Source organism: Tasmannia lanceolata, unplaced genomic scaffold (genome assembly GCF_043159265.1).
Source record: "Tasmannia lanceolata isolate RefF3 unplaced genomic scaffold, GAP_Taslan_0.1 ptg000002l, whole genome shotgun sequence".
Lineage (NCBI taxonomy): Eukaryota > Viridiplantae > Streptophyta > Magnoliopsida > Canellales > Winteraceae > Tasmannia > Tasmannia lanceolata.
In genome coordinates, this window is record NW_027518679.1 from 22437627 (window position 1) to 22456704 (window position 19078).

Here is a 19078-nt window from a genome sequence, read left to right on the forward strand (position 1 = left end):
ATTTGTTTCCCTAAGGTTCCTACCTATTTGCTCAATCTTTATTTCAAGAAATAAATAAATTATGTAATTATCTATTGTTGACATTGGGAGTGGTTTCTGTCATTTCCCCCCTCATACAAATGTACTGGACAAGTCATTAACAACTGATCTAAAACATTTGTGTTCATGTAAATGTATGCACATTGCTCTTAAAATCTTCCAGGAAAATTTAAAAGTTTAAACTCAACTGTAATCACATGTAGGTTCTATTAGCTGTACACACGTATTGGATGTACTGTATGTTCCATATCTTGCTTCGTTTTTTGGAAGTCGAAATCAACTTAAATTGACTTCTCTGGTGGATACTTATCTTGATTTGCGATATGGCTTTTGCTTTAGTTAGTTTCACTCTCACCATTTATGTGGGTAGAAAAGTTGAAATTGTTCCTTTCTGTCTATAGGTCATAAGGATTCTATTTCTACTTTAGCCTTCAGTGCTGATGGTCAGTTGTTTGCTTCTGGAAGTTTTGATGGACTTATTCAAGTGTGGGACACATCTTCTGGCAGTCTCAAGGGAGTACTTGAAGGTCCTGGAGGGGGCATTGAGGTGAAGCCTTGCAAAGGATGTTGGTTTAACATCTTTTTCCTGCTACTAAACAAATTGATCTGAATTTCCTCTTGTATTGCTAGTGGCTGAGGTGGCACCCAAGAGGACATTTGGTTCTTGCTGGTTCAGAGGATTCCACTATTTGGATGTGGAATGCTGACAAAAATATGTGTCTTAATGTGTTCTCTGGTCACGGTCGCACCGTCACTTGTGGGGATTTTACTCCTGATGGTACTTCCCTACTCTTCTACCAAAATGTTGATGTTTTCATTTTAAGTTGATTGTAGGTTCCAGTATAAATTTATCCCCTTTTGTTTCCCTTGGTGGTTGAAGGTAAATCTATTTGTACTGGCTCTAGTGATGCATCATTGAGAATTTGGAACCCCAAAACTGGGAAGAACATCCATGTTGTTAGAGGTAAATATGCAAGCGCTAGCTGGGAAATTTCTACTTTTCTTTCATATTGGTGTAATCCAGATTCTTAGTTTTGATGTTCTTTGATCTTCGATACTTTGATCCTGGGGTGAAATTCCTTCATTTCCAATAATGGCTTCATATTTTTACTTTATATTGCTATTATATGTTGCATTTAAATAACTATCTTGATGACATATGAGATGAGTTAACCATGTCTACCAAGTAGTTTTTTTGATAATCTTGTTGAGGTGTTAACCATGCTTACCCCACAGTTTCTTTTTGTTTTTCTGTTTTAAATGGTAATAAAAAAAAGTGCCTACTAAATATGTTGATGTGATTAAGGATATGTACGATGGAGCAGTAACTAGTGTCAGAACCACAGATGGAACGTCTAGTGAGTTTCCAATTACAATAGGACTGCACCAAGGATCAGCTCTAAGCCATTATCTTTTTACGCTAGTTATGGATGAGCTTACAGAGGGTATCCAGGATGAGGTGCCGTGGCGTATGTTATTTGCAGATGACATAGTATTAATCGACGAAACCAAGGCAAGAGTAAATGCTAAATTAGTTATGGAGAACTACTTTGGAATCTAAAGGTTTTAGACCGAGTAGGACTAAGACAGAATATATGGAATGCAACTTTAGTAATGTAAGGAGGCAGGACGAGGATGTAGTAAATATGACTGGACAGTAGGTACCTAAGAGGGATATCTTTCTCTATCTTGGTTCAATTCTACATAAGGAAGGAGAGATTAAAGAGGATGTTAACCATAGAATAAGAGCAGGTTGGTTGAAGTGGAAGCTTGCCTCAGGAATCCTGTGTGACCGTAAAGTCCCTACCAAGTTGAAGGGAAGGTTTTATATGACAGCTATGAGGCCAGCCATGCTGTACGGTTCAGAATGTTGGGCCACCAAGAAGCAGCATGTGCATAAGATGAGTGTAGCGGAGATGCGAATGCTTAGATGGATGTGTGGCCACACAAGGCTAGATAGAATTAAAAATGAAGACATTTGTAAAAAGGTGGGGGTGGCTCCAATTGAGGAGAAGATGAGAGAGCACCACTTAAGATGGTTGGGACATATCCAACGTAGGCCTTTGGATGCTCCGGTAAGAAAAGGCGACTCGTGCCAAATTGATGGAGTAAAAAGAGTAGGGCCAGACCGAAAATAACTTGGGTAGAAACAGTGAGGAAAGACTTGATAGCTAGGAACATAACAGAGAACATGACCTTGGATAGGATAGAATGGAAGAAAATGATCCATGTAGAAGAACCCAAATAGAACTAGGATTAGAGCCGGGTAGATTCCTTTTACCTTCTTCAAGAATTTTTTCTAAAGGATTCATTTAGCCGACCCCAACTAGTTTGGGACAAAGGCTTTGTTGAGTTGAGTTGAGTTTTTAAAATGGTAATGAAAGTTTAACAGGCGTACAAGAGCAACAAGAAAGACAGGATTACGCAAGGGGCAGAGATTGCCCCACGTATAATGAATCCCTCCTCATACGACTATTTGCGAGCAAATAGGCTAACTAATTTGAGAGCAGAAGAAAAAATTAAGTTACAGATGTCATAATTTTTTGTAACGATCCCCACTAATCTCCAAAATTCTATGGACTTCTTGCCAAAGAGAGCATTCGTACCATTAAAAAAAATGAGATAGCATTCGTGGAATCTCCCTCCACCACCAACATTCTAGTAAGCCTGTGAGTAGAGGGCTTGAGCTTCCACCTGCTTTTAGTCTTCCCTTCCGATTGGATCATAGAAGGAAAGTATTATGTTGCTTAAGTGATCGTTGAACACTCCATCAATAGCCGTCGAGTGTGGATTGTCAATAGAGGCACAATCAGACCTATAAGATTAAGCATGTTGGAAGAAGAGGAGGAGGGTGTGGGGGGGGGGGGGGTGGGTTCAACCACACTATCCCCAATTATTTCTGCCCAATTTTGGTGCAGATCGCTAATGGAATACCCATCAAACTCATTCCTTGCACTAGCCCATGAGCAAATAGTACACTTGGTCTCCGCAAACAACTGACTGCTAGTGGACATTTTGTTGTCAAAAGTCCTCTAGTTCTTCTCATTCCATATGGCCCACCACTGCAGATGTTATTAATAGCCGAAGGGTACGACCTTTAACATCGAGGTGACAACACCACTATCCCTCCAATATATTATTAGAAGATCGAGGATTGATCCATTGGATGCCAAAAAGAGCAAACATCAGACACCACTTCCCTAAGAAATTCACATTGAAGATGGATATGGTTGATTATCTCTTTGTCCATCGTAAAACACATTTATTTGTTGGGTGAAATTTCTTCCTCTTTAAAATGTTAAGAGTGTTGCCATTAAAAAAGAAAAGATGTTTAGTGTTGATTTTTTGATGAACGGTCCAGCATAAATATTGGGCCATGGGGGTGCTGATCTCCAAACGTTTAGCCAACTAAAAATAGTTGATCACCTTTCACCAAGCAATGGAAAAAGGACCGACTAAAAAATGGCCCTTCGAGATTCGTGGCCCAAATCCTCCTATGTCTCACTAAGGAAACCAGTAAGGGAGGTGAAGGATTGAAATCTCCTCCTATTTGTGGTTACACCAGAAGGGTCACCACCACACTACTCTTCCCCCAATCTCTTATAACAATCCAAACATGAAGCCCCTTCTCACGAACTATTAATAAAGACTTGGATATGTGTGGTCAAATCAAACTCTACCTAGCTACATATCTTCCCAAAACCTAATCCCATCCTAATGGATGGAGAAAATTCAGTGTTGACCCTACAAATATACCGCAACACACTCCTCAAGCCTTTACCACTACCTAAATCTCTCCGATCCCACCTCCCCGTATTTTTCCATAACAATTATTCTTCAAATGGATCTCTTTCGTCTACTGAACGCCAAAGGTATTTGCTGAGGAGAGAATAATTTCTCACGTGAATGTTGCCAATCCCATCACCAGCTTTGAATCCAAGCTTTCATTTGTTCTCCCACTTCACCAAATGCTTCAATCTCGTACGTCCATTCCCTTAAAAAACCTCTTTGGAGCTTATGATTCTCATTGCAAGTGTCACCAGAATTCTAAATAGGGGCTTAAAGATAGTTATGTCTTCCAATGAGAGAACTTCTCAATCCTTTCAATCACTAGGTCTTACAACGATTTGGTAGGGATACCATAACTAAGCAAAAGACCAAGCTAAGAGAAAGGGTGAGTATCTTTCCTTACAGCCTTAAGCCTATGCCAAAATAGTCATTCTACACTCTATCGGCCCTCATCATGAAGCTTTTCCCTCCATTTATTTTGAATACCGACAGTTCCTCAAATCACCACAACATCTATCTATGGTTCTTTACTTGATCGACTGAATCCTCACAATTGTCATCTGAGTATTGGGGATGAGAAGTTGGAACTCCATTTATTCCCGTGGAAAATCCCTTTTGAGCCTAATCTCCTTGGATCTAAGAAGCAATCTACTTAGTGATTCACCTATGTTGTAGTACATCCTCCCACAAACATTAAAGAAACTGAAGAATGAAATGTACAAGGAGTGTAGCATGTAAAGATTATCAAGAACTATGGTAGAAGAGGAGGAGCTTATCGTGACCCTAGAGATGATCCAAAGCATGAAGCTAAGAGGGGTGGTAATATAAAGCACTACTCAAGGAAGAGAAGCCATATTCCCACAAATTGGGTACCTCTCCTTACTTATTTCCATGGGTTTTGTTTAAGTCGTTAATCGCAAGTTAAGTTAGGATGAGGCCCATTATCTTTTGTTACTGTTCAAGTCCTAAGTCATTTCAAGTCTAAGTCAATTAAGATATATAAGACCCAAACACCTGTCATAGGGTTATAATAGGTAATACAAGTTTCATTTAAGTTACTTGAGTAAAATAAAATAACAGAGGGCCCATGTCACTTTTCATGACACTGTTCACGTTACTATTCACAAGGCTTTGTGGGGGATTTTCAAGTGATGGCATGTTTTTTTCAAAAGTGGGAAGTTTATAGTTTAGCGCATAGTTCACATAAATGCCTTTGGTGAGAAAGATTTTAAATTTCGGTTTCGGTGAAAATTTCGGTGGAAATCTTGTAAAATCACGGAAACCTATGTAAACATATGCAAATGACGAAATATTTTAATTTTTTGAAAAAACATTCATAAAGGATGAAATTTTAAGATGTACCTTTGGGAAATGCTAGAATAAGCACAAATACATACTTAGAAACCAACATATGAACAACAAAACCATTCATAATGGCTTAATCACATCGAAACCCAGTGATATGCGCTGTCATACATGTCTATAACAGTAAAGTCAATAAAGAAGTACAATGTAATGGAGTATAAGTACAATGACAAGTGTCCCCTCTTAGGACCCCAACTCTTTGTCAATAACATATAAAGTTACGACGGTGAGTTCTGATCGGAGAAACCCTAGGGGAAGAGGTCTTGGAAATTGCACACCAAGGGATGGAGGAGATAACCGGGCTCAAGGTTTCAGAGGAGAAATACATAGTCAAAGGGTGAGGCCGTCTTCCTCTTGGAGAGAAGACTAAAAGCTATGGCCAGTCGTACCAGAGTCCATCAAAAAATTGGGAGGGCTGGGAGTTTCAGAGATCCAGGAGAGAGAGAGAGAGAGAGAGAGAGAGAGAGAGAGAGAGAGAGAGAGAGAGAGAGAGAGAGAGAGAGAAGGCTCAGCAGTGTAGCTAGAAGGAGAAGAGAAGGAAAAATGGGTAATTGAAAATGCTCCGGTTCTTTTATCAACTTCCGTGGGAGGTTGGAATGCTGGAATTGTTACAAAATCTGGTCCGATTCTGATACGAATATCTTGAACCTGAGACCCCATCATCAAATAGTAGAAGGCGTAGATGGCATCACCCTGAGCTTGTGGTCCTCCTTTGAGTGTGGGTTCAATTGGATGAATCTGGACTAGTGAGAGTATCATGGAGCCTATCTCAGTGGCGTCAGAACGAGTATATGGTGAAGTCACTCTAGGTAATGAATTAGAAAGAAGGGAGGAAGACCAATGGATAGAAACCATCGAAGTGGAAGCAATACGGAAGTGAATCGAGGAGTGTGGGGAAGACTTAAAGAAGGGACCTCGGAGGACTGGTCATCATTAAAGGCATGGTTACAGGAAAAGAGCAATTTTGTGGGAGAAATCCCCGTCTATCCAATAGCACACATGGAAGTGATTATAATCCCGTCGAAGGAGTTAGATGCTGAGGAACACAAGAACTCTTGTTGGTCTGTCGAAGATTGTCCATTCGTAGCCCTAGATCTTTGGATTACCAAATTTCTGGGGCTATTAACGGCATCATGGTGGTCCTTGAGAGGGCCCCATGCATGGAGCGTGGAAACTTTCCAAAATGGGGAGTCAGATTGGAAGAGTGCTGGCTAATGATTCATCCACGGAAGAGCGAAGAGGTTACGAAGAGGCAAAATCGTTTTAATGGTGTCAAAGGAAGTTACGGAGAAGATAAAGATCCTGATTCTCATTGAGGACATGATATATTGGGTGGAAGAGGTCGGAGTCCAGCCTAACCAGAGAAGAAGTCGGGGAAGAAGAGAGCCAAAGGCCAAGGTGAGAGTTACTCTCCATTCCGGAATCAAATGATGCCCGAAGGACGGGGATGACAGCGTCAGATAGCATATCGGTGCGGATTAGTGGAGGGGGCGCAGTTTAGCTCATCACACATCAGAGAGGTGGCGTATCCCAATAATCTGTTTGAAATGAACGGTCAGAATGAAGGGGATGTTTTGGTTTCACATGCAAGTGAATTTCAGCGGAGTAGAAACCAAGTTGGTAGCACACGGCTCGAGGGCGAGAAAACAGTGGATACGATTGGGGGTCAGATCATAGATGTACGTTCGTCTCTGCCCACTTGGCAGAATGGTCGGCACTCCTAGTTTGCGTGTGAGCCAAGCAAAATATCGGTTGATGTGAACACTCCAGGCGTACTTTGCTTTGGTTCTCTGTCGTCTATCAATGGGGATGCAGTCATTTAAGAGTGGGCCATCCCAAAAATGGACTAGAAGGATGGTTACAAAAGTTGTTAAGAGTATTCGACTAGTGAGTTGCTTTTCGGGATCCAATGTAAAAACATAAGCCCGGCTTGGAAGGTCCGTCAGGAGAGTTGTCCCCAATCCCCTTTAACTAAGTTCTCTCCTATATAAACCTCACGAGCGATAGAATTGTCCAGCCATTTCAAGAAGAAGATGGTGCAGAAGAAGCTTCCCTGAACATCCTCATATCTTCCATTCTTCCGACGGGTTGAAGTTCGTTCATGCAAAGATGGCTTGTGGCATCGGCTCCCTTGTCTTCTCCTCCCAGTTTCCTTCACACTTCCTTCACACCTTGGAGAGTCTTTGTCTAGTGAAGCATCTTGTTGACCACCTCCTCTGCAATCAGAGCCCCTGGGTAGCGGATGGATCGATCCTCTGTCGCTGGCGAGGCATCTTTCTCTCTCCGGGCCGTCGCTTCAACCCTCAGAACCCTCTTCCGATCCGACAAGTAGTATCTTTTCATTCAGTGATTTAGTTAATAGATGTGTCATAGTTGCCAGGGTGGGAAACGGATCCGGGAAGCGAAATGGGGAAGCACGAGAAAAAAATAGACGGGAAACGAGAGACAGGAAACAATAAAAAAATCGTATGAAAAACGTCTTAGGAAATGTTTTAGAAATGATAGAGAAATGTTAATGAAAACGCATGCGAAACACAAGGAAAACATATATATGGTTTTGTAGATTTAAATTTTGTAGTTCAAATTTCTATTTGGATATTTCTTACTTTTAGTTTTTATTACGGTATAAATTTTTGTTTTCCTTTTTAATATCTATTTCACAATTTTTTTTGTGATTTTATTTTAAAAATGATTTTCGTAAGTTTCGCTCATAATTCCTACACGTTTCACATACATTTTCTGCAGGTTTTCTATATGTTTCTCTTATGTTTCGTATAAGTTTCTTATATGTTTCTCATGCATTTCGGAAACGAGTTTCCCACCTTTTAGGGAACGAGATTCCCACCTTTCCAAAATGCGTTTTAGAGGAAATGAGTTTCCCACTTGCCCAAGGAGTTTTCGGCTACTATGGCATGTGTTCCATCCTGTAGTGAATTGCAGGTTTCATTGGTCACCATAAATAAGATGATTGCGGCGAACAACTTCCATCATAGAAAAGTTCCAGATCCAATCTCTTTTATTAGAAGCCATCAAGCCGATCAAGGGGATGTGATTGGAAAACGGCATAAGGGGTGGTGCGATAAGTAATGATATTATAGAGAATGGGGGAAACTCAGGGGAAGTGAGAATGGATCTAGTGGTGCTCTCTGCAAGCGAAATCGAACCATTGACGTGGCAAAGTCCGGAAGGGGATTTAATTGAATTGCTTGTTAATCACGGGGTGGCCACTTGTAAGGTGCTGGGGTGCCTATCCTGCTTTGGAGGAAGATCTTAGAGCTCTATTTAGGGAGGCTGAGAAGTGGGGAGTTGTCCGACCTTCAGATGGGGATAAACTATGATGGAGCCGCCCAAAGTAGCTAATGTAGCACCGTGGAGAAAAATTGAGGAAAGGGGAGAGAAATAGACGAAAGGGGATAGAATTAGAAGAATAGGGGAAGAAGAGACGAAAATAACCCGAAGAAGAGACGAAATTAGGGAGAAGTAGAAGAATATAAGAGTAGAGGAGAAAGACGAGAAGAAGACTTAGGAGAGAAGCTCTCAATCAATTGTATTAATCATCAAAGTTCACAAAATAAGCTGTAAAGAGGCCTACATATAGGCAAATAAAAAACCTAGGAAATAGTAAATCTACTAAAACATGAACTCTTAAAGAAGCCTACTAAAATAAGAACTCTAAATAACTAAATGACTAAAATACCCCTAATAAAATACTAATTGGCAAATATGCCACTTATTTAGGCCTAATATTTGCATCATTCTCCCCCGGTTGAAAAGAACTCGCTCTCGAGTTCTAGTCCGCCTGGGTCAAATATGAAAATAAGCCAATGAAGCAGAAGGATGCGCAATCTGTCTGAAGCAATCCTGATGGCTAATGCTCGAGACAACAATGAAAGTGATCTGAAAGGCTGGCGGCGGAATATACAAGAAAACATCCATGCAAAATTATCAAAATACAAGCCTTCTGTGAGAATCAGGGAAGCTGGGAAGATGGCAACGTACTCGTCCTGGATCGGCAAAACAACTATGGGTGGTACCAATCGGGGAACATCCTTCACATAATCAACATCAACTGGTAGCTCAGTATGCGCAGGAGAATCAACATGAATGTTATCCCCTGATATCTCATCAGGCTCAGTAGAATCAATGATAAAATCAGCATCTAGGACTGAAGCTGGGGCAGTGACGTCAGGCTGATGAACCTCATGATCAATCTGCGGCTCAGTACAAATTTCAATAATCTGCTCAATCGGCTCAACGATAGGACAATCCTCAACAATATGATCTCGAACATCCATCTCAAGTAATGGCTCGTCAAGTAAGGCACTCGCTGCTGAATCATGGCGGTGCTCGATCAACTCTGTCAATGGAACAACCTCAGATGGCTCGGTCACAATATCTGCCTCGACTGTGGAAGTGGCAAGCTATCTCTCTAGATGCTCGGCAACTGGTGCTGGGGAAATCTCAGAAGCATCATGCGCAATGATGTTGATATTAGCAATCAACCGAGTCTCTAGCTCTGGCTCTATATCTAACATCTCTGACTCAGTATCTGACATAATCATAGGCTCAAAATTATAATGGTCTCATCCACAAGATCATCTCTCGGACCTATAGCATCATCTATGTCTGGCTTGCCAATAGTGTTAGCAAATTCCGTCGCTGCTTCAATTTCGGCCTCTCGTGTATGATGGGCTGCGATGTTCTGTTCAAAGCGAGCGAAGACTTCAACATCTTGTTCGCGTAGTAATTTACTCTCATGCAAGTCACACGCTATCTTTTCCAAGGTTGCCCGAAATTCAGCTTCTTGTGCAAGCCGAGCAGCTTCTTCTCGTTGAGCAGCTGCTTCACGCATCAATTGTTTTTCATACCGATATGCCTTTATTACATAAATACCCATAAACTCATCACGAACATCCTCCCATCGACGGAAATAAGAACTGCGATGACGGTCCATGGTTCGATTTATCTATAACCTCTCGGCTTGTCGTTGTACAGTTTCTCTGGCTCGGTAGATGGTCTCTCGGTGATCATAGCTGTAGTATTCATGATATGCATCCAAAGCATTGATCCACCGTAGACATAAAGTCTCATAATTACTATAGGGAGTGTGGTCTTGGAAATATTAATCGTCGTACCTGTCAAGATATGGAACATAGGGCGGAGCCATTGGGATCGGCGTCGAAAACTAAAATCAACCGTCTAATTTGTTTGTCATGTCGAAAGAAGCACAACGTCTATCTCGGATCTGAAATCGAATGAGTGAAAGCTGATGATCGAAAGAAGGGGCGCGATCAACGGCTGAGATGGCTCTTGAAACTGCGCTGGCGACTGTTGTCTGCTGCTGAAAATAGGCTGGATGTGCTCTAAAAGTTGTCACGAACAACTTTCGTGTTGAGGTCGAGGGCCAATTTTGAGCAGAAATAGCCCAAAACAAGAAAGAGAAAGTGAAACTAGATGGAGCAGAGATTAGAGAGAAAGTATGGAAGAGGCGAGAGGGGAGAGAGAAAATCCTATTTTTTAGGGTTGCCTACGGTAAAAGAGGGGGGGGGGGTTAAATAGGTGTTTCTAAATGGAAAAGGGTGCCCAGGGGAGAATTGGGGTGTGTGGTACACGCACTTTTTTTTTTAAGTCACGTGACAATTTTAAGTAATATGGGTGGGGGGTGTCCAAAGGGAAATCAGGGAGTTGGATTTGCCTTAAAGATAAGGTATTTAATTACCTTAAAAGGGGAGAGGTGTCCAAGTAATAAGAGGGGGTCCTTTTTAATGTTAAGAAAAGGTTGTTCTTTTTTTTTTCAACAGGAAGCAAACCCACTTGAGTTTCTCTTTTCTTTTTAATCCCGCACAGTGCGGGAAGCGGCAATGGCAAGGTGACGTGGTGATGGTGGTGCGAAGTGGCGGTGCCCGGCGGAGGTGAGGAAGCTTTGGCGAAGAGGGGTGATGACGATGGCATCTCATATTCTCTCCTTTTTTTTCTTTTTTTTTTGGCTAGGGTTTGATGTTTGGGCAGCGAAGTGGTGGGTCTGTTGGGTGAAGATGAAGGGCTGAAGTCTGAAATTAAAAGGGCTGTTGTGTGAAGGTTTGGGATAGGCTTAGGGTTTGGGATTCTTTGGGTTAGGGTTTGAACTTTGAAGGAGATGGGGTTATTGAAGATTTAGGGCTTAGGTTAGGGTTCGGGTGGGGGCAGGGGATGCTACAACTGAGGCTTTAGTTGGGGTTGAAGGAGGAGATGTGTTCGGGTACGTTGGAGTACTAACTTGCGATTCGCGCTTGTCTTTGGATTTTTTTTTTCTCGCTTTGATCGCCAGAAACTCTTGGATCGTTCGCTTTGATTCCAAATTGATGTAGTACCGTGGAGAAAAATTGAGGAAAGGGGACAGAAACAGACGAAAGGGGATAGAATTAGAAGAATAGGAGAAGAAGAGACGAAAATAACCCAAAGAAGAGATGAAATTAGGGAGAAGTAGAAGAAGAATAGAAGAACAGAGGAGAAGAAGACTTGGGGGAGAAGATCTCAATCAATTGTATTAATCATCAAAGTTAACAAAATAAGTTGTAAAGAGGCCTATATATAGGCAAATAAAAAATCTAAGAAATAGTAACCTACTAAAACATGAACTCTTAAAGAAGCCTGCTAAAATAAGAACTCTAAATAACCAAATGACTAAAATACCCCTAATAAAATACTAATTGGCAAATATGCCACTTATTTAGGCCTAATATTTGCATTAGTAAACCTATGCGGAGAGTGAATATGGGTGATAGAGGCAGCTCATGGGGTAGGATATCTCAACAAAGCTGTTCTCCATGAAGATTCTATCGTGGAATGTTAATGGGCTTGGGTCCCTGGAGAAAAAAAGCCCAAGCAGAAGAGGTGATGAGGATTAATAAACCGGAAGTGCTTTGTACTCAAGAAACAAAAGTGGCAGAAATGAGCAGTGTGGATGTTAGAAGTTAGGGAATTTTCACTCATTGGGATTTTGTAACTGTGGATGCAGTCGGTACTTCAAGAGGGATTTTAATTTAATGTGATTCTAACAAATGGGAGATAGCATATGTTTGGAGAGGCAGATTCTCAATCTCGCTGATTCTTAGGGACATGAGTGTGAATTCTTTGTGTTGCTTTTCAGAGGTGAATGGGCCAAATAGAAGGATAAAAAATGCTTTGGGAAGAGCAGGGCGAGGTAAGGAAGATATGGAATATCCCATGGTGCATTGGGGGAGAGACTTTAACGAAGTTAGGTTGATAGAGGAAAGGTTCGGGGTGCAACAAATGAAACCAAAATATGGTGGCTTTAGAGAAAAGGTTGGGGTGCAACAAATCAAACAAAATATGGTGGCTTTCGCAGACTTTATTGGCAGTAATGAACTTAATAGATCTGCCGATGATGGGTGCGAAGTACACATGGTCCAGAAATTCAAGCAGGAGTCGCATTGATTGTTTTCTTATTTGTCTCCAATGGTTAGAGAGATTTCTTGATGTGTCTTAAGGCTTTGCTGCATTCAGTTTCGGACCACTGCCCCCTCTTGTTAGACCCAAGCCTTTATTGTTGGGGCCCATCCTCTTTCAGAATTGAATTAGCTTGGTTGGCAAGTCCAAAAAAGGAGGAAAAACTAGGTGAATGGTGGGATGAATGTCATGCTTTTGGCCCAGCTGATATGGTGATCGGGAAAAACCTTCGGTATGTCAAGAAGTTGAAAGATTGGAGCATTATAAAGACGGAAATCTCAGAAGGGAAATAATGGCTGATTTCTATAATCAATGAAATATCAAGGGCAGAGGAGTTTCAGGCATCTACGGAGTCGGAAAAGGAAGAGTTGGGAAGAAGTAAGGAAGAACATTAAGGGTTGTTGTTGCATGAACATAAATGGTTGTTGTTGCATGAAGAAATACCTTGGAGGCAGAAATCTAGAGTGAGATGGCTCAAGGAGGGGGATAAGAAGACGGCCTACTTTCATGGTATTGCTAGTGCAAGGAGACGAGGAAATAGAATAGAGCTTTTGAAGGTGAATGGATCCCTTTCTAATGACAAGGAAGAGATGGTGGAGGAGAATGTGGAATATAATAGGAGTTTATATTCTTCTGAGAAGTTGGTGCGACCAGTCCCTGAGGACGTAGAATTTGACTGGTTGGAGGATCATGACAGAAATAATCTTGAAAAACCTTTACCAACGGAGGAAATAGAAAAAAGAATTTTTGCTCTTGGTAGGGATAAAGCGCTGGGGCCTGATGGTTTTCGTCTTGCCTTCTTTAAATCTTGTTGGGATTATGTGAGGGAAGATATCTGAAGATTCTTCAAAGAGTTCCACGAAGGGATGCATTTAGATAGGGAAACTGGAGCTACATTTATTAATCTAATCCCCAAAATGAAGAGAGCAGTAAATATCCCAGACTTTCGGCCTATTAGCTTGGTGGGTTGTTTATATAAAGTTTCGGCTAAGGTTTTGGCAGAAAAGGATGAAAAGGGTCTTACCAAATGTGATTTCCAGTAGCTAGTGTGCTTTTGTTCAAGACAGACAAAATCTTGATTGCTCCCTGGTGGCTAACGAGGTAATAGATTATTACTTAAGGATGGGGGAGGCAGATGTGGTATGTAAACTTGATATAAAAAAGGCCTATGACAGAGTTGAATGAGACTGTTTGGATTACATACTTGCTAGAATGGGTTTTGGCATAAAATGGTGATCATGGATGCGAAGGTGCTTATCGTCTGCCTGGTTTTCAATACTTTGAAATGGATCTCCTAAAGGTTTTTTCAAGTCCTCCAGAGGTCTCAGACAAGGAGACCCTCTTTCTCCTTTCCTTTTTGTCATAGTAGCAGAGATCTTAAGCCGCCTGATTAACAAAAGGAAAAGCGAAATGTCTGATTGAAGGATTTAAAGTAGGGCACGAAGGGTTGGAAGTCTCCCATCTCCAATTTGCGGATGATACTCTACTATTCAATTCCCCCTCAGTTGAGAAAGTGCTAAATCTAAAAGTCGTCATTTGTTGTTATGAGTTGATCTCGGGACATAGGTCTAAGTTTCACAAATCTAGTATCTTTGGCATCCATACTGACCACGATTTGTTGGAACGGCTAGTAGGAATTACGGGGTGTTTGGTGGATCGTCGCCCTTGTACATATTTGGGATTGCCGCTTGGCCGGGAAGACCAAGAAAGCGTGGGTGGGATCAGATAGTGGAGAGGGTTGACAAAAGTTGGACACTTGGAAGCGCAATCTTGTGTAGAGTGTACTTAGAATCACCCTAATTAAGACTGTGTTGGCAAATATCCCTATTTATCTGCTATCCTTGTTTAAGTGCCCAATGAGCATTATGAAGAGGTTGGAGCAAATCCAAAGAAGATTTCTTTTGGCCGACTCAAAGGATTATAGCACGGAATTCCCTTGGTTAGTTGGTAGGAAGTTTGCAACCGATGAAAGTAGGAGGGTTAGGTATAAGAAGATTTTTTTTTTGAAAATAGGTATAAGAAGAATTAAGGAGAGGGCGGTTTGGACTCGTTCGCTGGCGATTTCCTGGTGGTTCATAAGCTGCGCGGAGTGATTCTGAGTTGGGTGGTAGAGGAGAGGGGTTTCTTCTCCGGCGAGTTCCAATCGAGGCTGTGGTGGTTTGTTCCTCCTCTCTTGTTGCTTCTCCCATTTCAGCCATAATTTCTTCCCACTCAGAATCGGTTTCTAAAGTTTCTGTTGCAGAGTCTTCAACTTCATACACATAAGGTTTTCATACTCTTCTTCTGTTTCATCTGTGTCTTCTTCGGTCTCATTCTCTGTTTCTGAGTCTTCACTGGTTTCATAATCGGACCCTGGTGGATCTTTCCAAAGGAGTGGCCTGCACATATTCTTGGTTATTGCTATGTGGGTCTTTTGTGTGGTTGTTTTGAGATGAGGAGGGTGGATGCTGGAGGGATTTCTGTTGCTTTGCCTGGAGGGTCTAGAGACGCCGGCTGGGATCTTTGTGGGGTGGCCACTGGTGCTAATCTGATTCCCTTAGGTGGAAATCATGTCGGAAGACCTTTACCTGAGAACAACTGGTCTTTTGTAAAGGATAAGAATCTAAAAGAATTGAGAGGATTTCGAAACGTAGACTGGAAGGAGGTTTTGGTGATTGGAGGTGCTGCAGATGTGGGTTTCGAAATTTCCAAAGAAGGAAGGTTTGTTGGGACTGTAAAAAATCTGGTCAGGTTTGGATTACAATTTTCCACCTTACCAGAATAGGGTCAATCAGGTGGGTGAAAGCCAGGAGGAGGTTAAACAGGTGGGGGAAATCCATGAAGAGTTCCCCCCTTCTTTGAGATCCGGAAGAATGAAGCCGCAGACGTCAGAAGAGGTGATTTTCAACCTGGAAGTTGTCACTTTGAGATCTATAAGTAATGCTGATTTAGGTATTTGGGGTAGAATTAAACCAGGTTGGTCAGGTGATATAAAGACTATGGAAATATGGTTGAGAAGTAGGAAGGGTATTAACTGTGAAGTTATTGTGCATAAAATTGCAGAGTTGGAGATTTTGAATTCTTCTCAGATGGGGGTTGATAGGAATCAAATTATAAATGTCTGGAAAGATGCAATAAATTCTCCTTTTTTGGAGCTTTTATTATGGGATAAGAACTTCAGTTCGGAGGGCTGTGCTCATTGGTGGAGCATCGAAGGTGTGCCACCTCAGGCACGCAGACGTCAGAAGGGGTGACTTTCAACCTGAAAGTTGTCCCTTTGAGATCTCTAAGTAATGCTGATTTAGGTATTTGGGGTAGAATTAAACCAGGTCAGTCAGATGATTTAAAGGCTATGGAAATATGGTTGAGAAGTAGGAAGGGTATTAACTGTAAAGTTATTGTGCATAAAATTTCTGAGTTGGAGATTCTGATTTCTTCTCAGATGGGGGTTGATAGGAATCAGATTATAAATGTCTGGAAAGATGCAATAAATTCTCCTTTTTTGGAGCTTTAATTATGGGATAAGAACTTCAGTTCGGAGGGCTGTGCTCATTGGTGGAACATCGAAGGTGTGCCACCTCAGGCATGGTGTGAGGAGAATTTTCGAAGAATCGGGGAAAAAATTGGCAAAGTGGCTGAGATGGGTCAGTCATGTCAAGCTGGAAAGGGTTATTCCATTGCAAGATTGCTAATTTCTGCGGTAGGGATTTTAGGAAGGAGTTGCCAATCCAAGTATCCTTAGATGGGGCAGTTAGATGGGTGAGAGTGAGGAAGTAGTAGGAGTTTGGAAAGATGGCTCTAGATGGGGTTAGTTTAGATAGTGAGGGTTCGGATGATGAAGTTGACCCTGTGTGGGATTTTTCGGAGGATGTATCCAATTGTGAAGGCCTGGATTCAGGGGAAGAGGAGGCGAGATCGATCGGAGAGGAGTTTCCCGTTGCGGAGGCGGTTCCGTTGGAAGAGGAGGCCCACGTTAGCACCTTTTGCTATCCTGTGCTGCATGGGGCGCAAGATAGATCAGAGACACTTGGCAGTGAGTTTGAATTTCAAAACAGCCTATCCTGTAGAGTACAGATGGCGCAATGTATGTGGTGGTAGATCTGATAGTGCTGAATCGGTGGACCCCATCTGTCGAATTAATAGCTTTTTCGATATTATCGAAGTTCTCTCTCCAAGGTCATCTCAAAAGGAAGCTTTTATTTCCCATCGGGAGTCTGGTCAAGAGATTAATACTGGTGGGGCCTGGGATGTGGGCTTTATGCCCACCTGTAGCGGATTCTGGCCTTTGGGCTGTGGCCCATTTCTCTGAGCATGGGGTTTTTGGCCCCTTCACAATGGGCTTGGGCTTGAGGGCAGTAGTAGTGATTGGCGTGAAGTGGATTCTCCTGATTGATATTCGAGTAAGGGGAGTTCAAACTCTTTCATTTCCAGTCGAATTTATTTAGGAGGTGGAGTTGGGGATTCTTTTTCTCTTTCTTGCCCTTCGTTCTCACCTGAGATTAGGACTCTTAGATTAGAGTTTTCTTCCAAAGGTTGTAGCACGGAGGCTGGTGTTTCCAGGTTTGCTCTGTCAGAGGTGGTTTCACATCTAAATTTTGATTTAGAAGCGGATGATGAAAATTTCCTGGAGATGGAGAGGAGTGATGATGAGAGTCATGTCAAAGGGGAGGTGGTTTGTCCGTGGGGTTAGTAAGGGATGATTGCGATCAGGTTAACCAGGTCTTTTCCCGTTTCTGTGTGTGCTCCGGATCTAGGGGTGCTGCGATAATGGTGTGTGATGGTTTCTGGATTAATAAGGAGGTAGGGAAGCCAAATTTGGTCATCAGAGTTGATAAACTAGTTTAAGATGATTTGGAGAAGTTCAGCACCTTTTCATTTCTTAACAAGTTTGTAGATGCTAAGCTCCGGTCAAATCTTCTCTCTGATGGGGCGGAGATGAAAATAGTTGGGGCCTTTTCATCGAAGAAGTCGTATCGGAGTTATTCCAGGACGCAGAAAACCTGTCATTTGGAAGAGGTGCAATTATCTGAACTTTTGTCGAAGGAAGTGGACCTTGATCTCCCTGGTACTTTGATGGGATCTCTGAAGTCTATTTTGGGGGTATTTGAAGCTTCATCGGGTTATAGTGCTGGGGAGAATTCTAACAAGGTTGAGGTTGATGTTTTTGTAAGTCATACTCTGGGGGTCAGTGAGGAACTGGGATTGGTTTATGCTGAGCCTGAGGAGGATTTTATTTATGTTATTAAAACAGCTGTGTTGAGGGATTCTTTGGACAAGGAGATTCTGAGCAAGGGGCCCGTAGAGTCTTCTAGAGAAGTGGTAGGGGATGGTGAGTCTCTTGATCAAAAGAGAAGAAATCCTAGTGGTAGGAAGGGGAGGTTGTCTGCAAAATATGGTTTGTGATGAAGATTTTTTCGTGGAATGTCAATGGCCTGAATCATCAGGATAAGAGAATTCAAGTCAAGGACTTGGTTAAAAAGTTAAAACCGGATCTTATTTGCTTGCAAGAAACAAAAATGGAGTATGTAAATAGAAGTGATGTTAGAGGGTTGGGAGTTCATGCGGAATGAGATTTCTCTTTTGTGGGATCCTCTGGAGCCTCTGGTGGGATTCTAGTAACATGGAATGAGAATGTTTGGAGAAAGCATAATGAATGGAGGGGTAGGTTCTCTTTGTCGGTGGCCTTGAAAAAGGAGGAGGGCAATTCGATGTGGTTGTTTTCTGGGGTTTATGGGCCGGTCCTTAGAGTCGAGAAAGGACTGTTTTGGGACGAATTGGAGTAGGTTAGGGAGTCTTGCTCTTTGCCTTGGTGTATTGGGGGTGACTTCAATGAGGCTAAAGAAGTGGGGGAAAGACTGGGTTGTGTGAGAACTAATGCAAACATCAGAGCGTTTGCTGATTTTATTGCCAAATTTGAGTTAATTGATCTTCCTTTAGCGGGTGCTTCTTTTACTTGGTCTAGAGGTCCTAGCTAGAGTCATCTTGATAGGTTCCTTGTTTGTGCTGGGTGGTTGGATTTGGTCCCTGAAAGTTCCCAGAAAGCTCTGATGCATTCGGTTTCGGATCATTGCCCCCTTCTTCTTGACCCGCGTCTAGAGTCGTGGGGCCCTCTTCCCTTTAGATTCGAAATGGCATGGCTTAGTTATCCTCACATGGAGGACATATTGGGCAATTGGTGGTCTTCGTGTAGTGTGGAGGGTCCTGCAGATGTGGTGATTGTGAAAAAACTTAGATTTCTCAAGAATAAATTAAAAGAATGGTCCAAGGAACAAAATCATCAGGCTCATGGCAGGAAGTTTTGGTTGGAAAGTCGTTTAAAAGAACTGACAGCTTTGGAGGAGTGCGGTTTAAGTACAGATGAAGATTAGGAAGAGTTGGGTAAAGCAAAGTAGGAACATAAAGGGTTGTTGTTGCATGAAGAGATATCTTGGAGGCAAAAACCGAGGGTGAAATGGTT

At 42.1% G+C, this 19078-nt stretch overlaps 1 protein-coding gene across 4 annotated transcripts in view; it reads left to right on the plus strand.

The window, feature by feature from the left end:
• Window positions 1-19078, plus strand: part of LOC143889059 (uncharacterized) — a 74485-nt gene that overhangs the window by 24745 nt on the left and 30662 nt on the right. For all 4 annotated transcript variants that reach the window (XR_013254784.1, XM_077393412.1, XM_077393472.1 and 1 more), the window contains 3 exons: window positions 441-586; window positions 670-817; window positions 920-1003. Coding sequence is in view for 3 of the 4 variants with exons in the window: in XM_077393412.1 (XP_077249527.1) it covers window positions 441-586; window positions 670-817; window positions 920-1003 (378 nt within the window). In the remaining variant the exon portion in view is untranslated. The remainder of the gene's footprint in view (window positions 1-440; window positions 587-669; window positions 818-919; window positions 1004-19078) is intronic.